This window comes from Nestor notabilis, unplaced genomic scaffold, assembly GCF_000696875.1.
Source record: "Nestor notabilis isolate BGI_N333 unplaced genomic scaffold, ASM69687v1 scaffold4434, whole genome shotgun sequence".
NCBI lineage: Eukaryota > Metazoa > Chordata > Aves > Psittaciformes > Psittacidae > Nestor > Nestor notabilis.
In genome coordinates, this window is record NW_009925047.1 from 9159 (window position 1) to 12445 (window position 3287).

Genomic DNA, 3287 nt, shown 5'->3' on the forward strand with positions numbered 1-3287 from the left:
GGAAGTGCCTGTTTTAAAGCCAACCCCTGTGAGTTCCACTGGGTGTCCCCCAGCTCCCACATGGTGGGTGCTGGCAAACAACAGCTCTGTTTTCAGCTGACTTCCTGATTTTGTAAATCTTAATTATCCCTCCAGCAACCTTCTCCCCTCCACACTAAAGAGCCCCAGGCATTTCAGACTCCCCAAATGGCAGCTGCTCTATCTCCCTGATCATCACTCCTGCTCTTCTTCACACCATGACATCCTCCTTGAGGCAACACGGGCATGCAGACACCCCTGCTGCACCACAAATACCCACACACAGAACAGGCGGCTCCATGCAAGGGGAGGATGAACCACTGGGTTGTCTCCCGACCCCAAGCTCTTACAGCCTGATGGAGCTGGTCGGCACTGGCCCTGCCAACAAGCTGTGTGCCCAGGCACATGGAGTCACGGGTAAGAGGGAAGCCCCAGCACTGCTCAACAGGAAAGCATGCTCACCAGCTGCAGTCCACAGCCCCAAATGTTCGCCACCATGTAATGGGATGCTCCTGACATCCCTGTCTCTCCTTACAACACAGTGCTCTCATACACTGAGGGGACAAAAGACACTCAAAGCATCACCACATTCCCTCGCGTGTCAAAACCCTGTCTTCAGGAGCAGCCCAAGCAAAGACAAAGCACAAGAAGGCAAAAGAACTGTCAGCCAGTGTGTCTGCTCAGATTGGTTGCTCCCTCGTAGCAATTCAAGGGGTTTAATTTTAGAAGGGCTGCATTTCTGTACAACACTAAACACAGCTGAGTGCTCGCCTATGGCTGTGGCACTTGGGCATTACGGTAATTCAGCGTTTGGAGTGAGACAACACGGTGCACACTGAGCAGCTTTCTCCACCACTGTCACAGCCATCTCCTCTGCCTGCTCTCTCTTCAGGGAGGTTATGAGACTGAGAGGACTGACTGCACACAGCTGTGTGTCTACTGCCCAGGTACTCTGTTCCCAACTTGATGTTTCTAATCAGTAGTATCTGCTGGACCATAATACATGACCAAAAGTAGCTGACAGACCATTTTCCATCACATTACAAGCTATGCATCACTTGATTCCTTACATTTACATGAACAGTGGACAACAGATTCACACGGACATTTGTTAACAGCCACACTTTTGAGTACATCCCAAACGAATTTTAAATGAAATATTGAGATGAATACTGCAAATTGGGGCTTTTCTCAGAAAACCAAGTTTACGCCAAAATTCTTCTTTAGTAAGAGCTCTCCATTTAAATGGATATATTTCTTCAGTACCCATAAATGAACATATTCTCCTTTTGGATAGTATTACGCTTTAAATTAGTGGTGCATAAATACCGTTACCTTTTTTGGTGAAAAACTCCTTGGAATATTTCCCCAACATAGCGTATTTTCGAGGGATTTTTCCCAGCAGTTCAATGATCAATGCTATGTGGTCTGCATTGGAGAACATTGCCAGCAAAACAGAAACATACAACAGTTTAATCAGTACATTGCATGCACACACTTACACTGGCCCGGTACAGACAGAAATAGATTGATCCTGGTAAAAAAGACACGTGCATCTACTCAGGGGCTAATTTGGAAAGATGCTTTCAGCAAAACTTCCTTCTCAAAACAACATTTGAGGATCAGCTGCTACAACCAAGTTTTGCTGCGTGAATTCAAATGGACCAATGGTTATTTTTCAGTGTTTAGCTAAAAAAAAAAATAAATAAAAGAACAATTTTGTCAGGTTCCTTCGTATTTTGTTTTCCAAACGCAATTTTTATTGTGTGATTTCAGGAAATGCTCCTCACTGGGACATGCTACAACCAGCAACAGCAATTCCACTTCTGTCTGCATCACGGCACCTTTCAAAAAGAAGAGGTACTACCTCTGCGATTGAAGAATTCCCGAGAATATTTTCCAGATAGAGCAAAGTGCCTTGGGATATTGCCTAGCAGCTCTATGATGTGTGCTATGTGGTCTATGAGGGAGAGAAAAAAAGGATACGGGAGTGGAAGGGGCAGGGAAAGGATGGGATAAAAAAGAAGAGGAAAGAAACTGGAATTAGTAAAAAATCAGAAATAGTTTCAAATCAACAGTGTTTGCAGCAAATCCATGCAGAGGTTTCCAGGATCAGCAGAGCTCTGGCATCATTAGTAGCATTTAGGAACAATGAATGATGCCCACATTACCACTGCAAAGAGCATTTACAAGCAAACAAGCATGGAAATGGACAGGTACACAGATGGAAGCAGGAGTTAATTCTGGTTCAAAATAAAAAATTAGTAATTGCCTAATTCAAATAAAAATACACAATGTAAACATTATTCCAGTGTCACTCTTACAAAGAGAAAATACTGTCAAGTTCAGATCTGTCATTTCTTTTCTAAACTAAAATGTTGTTATTCTCAATCAGGTTTCCACACATATGCAATCTTACAAGAAGGGCAGTTTAATTCCTTCAGGCAGTTGTTAAGTAGATGAGTATCTGCAGAAGGGAGTTTTTGCCCACCCATTGCTAGTGATGAAACTTAAAACTAAAAAGAAAAAAATCATACTTATATTCTGAAAACAATGTGTATGAACAGTTCACTCAAATCATAGAAACACAGAATGGTTTGGGTTGGAAAGGACCTTAAGATCATCTAGTTCCAACCCCCCTGCCATGGGCAAGGACACCTCACACTAGACCATGTTGCCCAAGGCTCTGTCCAACCTGGCCTTGAACAATACAAAACTTAACCCCACTGTAAGCTCACTGGAAATTTAAGAGGAGTGTGAATATATATACACCCATATAGTATCTCAAGAGATTCATACCTTCATCCCTGGAATAGTCTTCACCAGAGTGTGGTTCAAACAAATAATCTCCAGTCGCTAGCTCAAAAGCCTATAACATAACAGACATATTTATGGGGATTTGAAATAGTTTTTAATCTTAAGATGTCAGCAGAACATCCCAACTATGTCAGAACCAAGAGGAATTAACATTCAAAGCTTAAGGTTTACATCTGGATGAGACACTGAGAAGAGGCTACTTACCTGGGGACCATCATTCCTGTGGGGCAACAATAGCATGAACCCAGGCTCTGGAGAAAGCCCCGTGTTCAGCCCCAAGCACATCCCACTGGGACACGAGGCTGGAGGTTTGGAAACAGGCAGCATGCCCAAACCCCCAACAATTCTGCCTACTCAACCGGGATGAACGATGGAGATGGACCAGGAGTGTGGACCTGTGGTCCCTCCCCAGGCCCCTGGGCTCCACTGCTAACCAGGGAGTATTCCAGGCA

The 3287-nt window shown here is 43.9% G+C and overlaps 1 protein-coding gene across 1 annotated transcript in view; it reads right to left on the reverse strand.

Annotated features, from left to right (window-relative positions):
* The window catches only part of SRPK2 (SRSF protein kinase 2), a 98102-nt gene that overhangs the window by 6459 nt on the left and 88356 nt on the right, over positions 1 to 3287 (reverse strand). The window contains exons 13-14 of the mRNA XM_010012863.1: positions 2818 to 2887; positions 1886 to 1978 (exon numbers count right to left, since the gene is read on the reverse strand). Of these exons, the coding sequence (XP_010011165.1) occupies positions 1886 to 1978; positions 2818 to 2887 (163 nt within the window). The remainder of the gene's footprint in view (positions 1 to 1885; positions 1979 to 2817; positions 2888 to 3287) is intronic.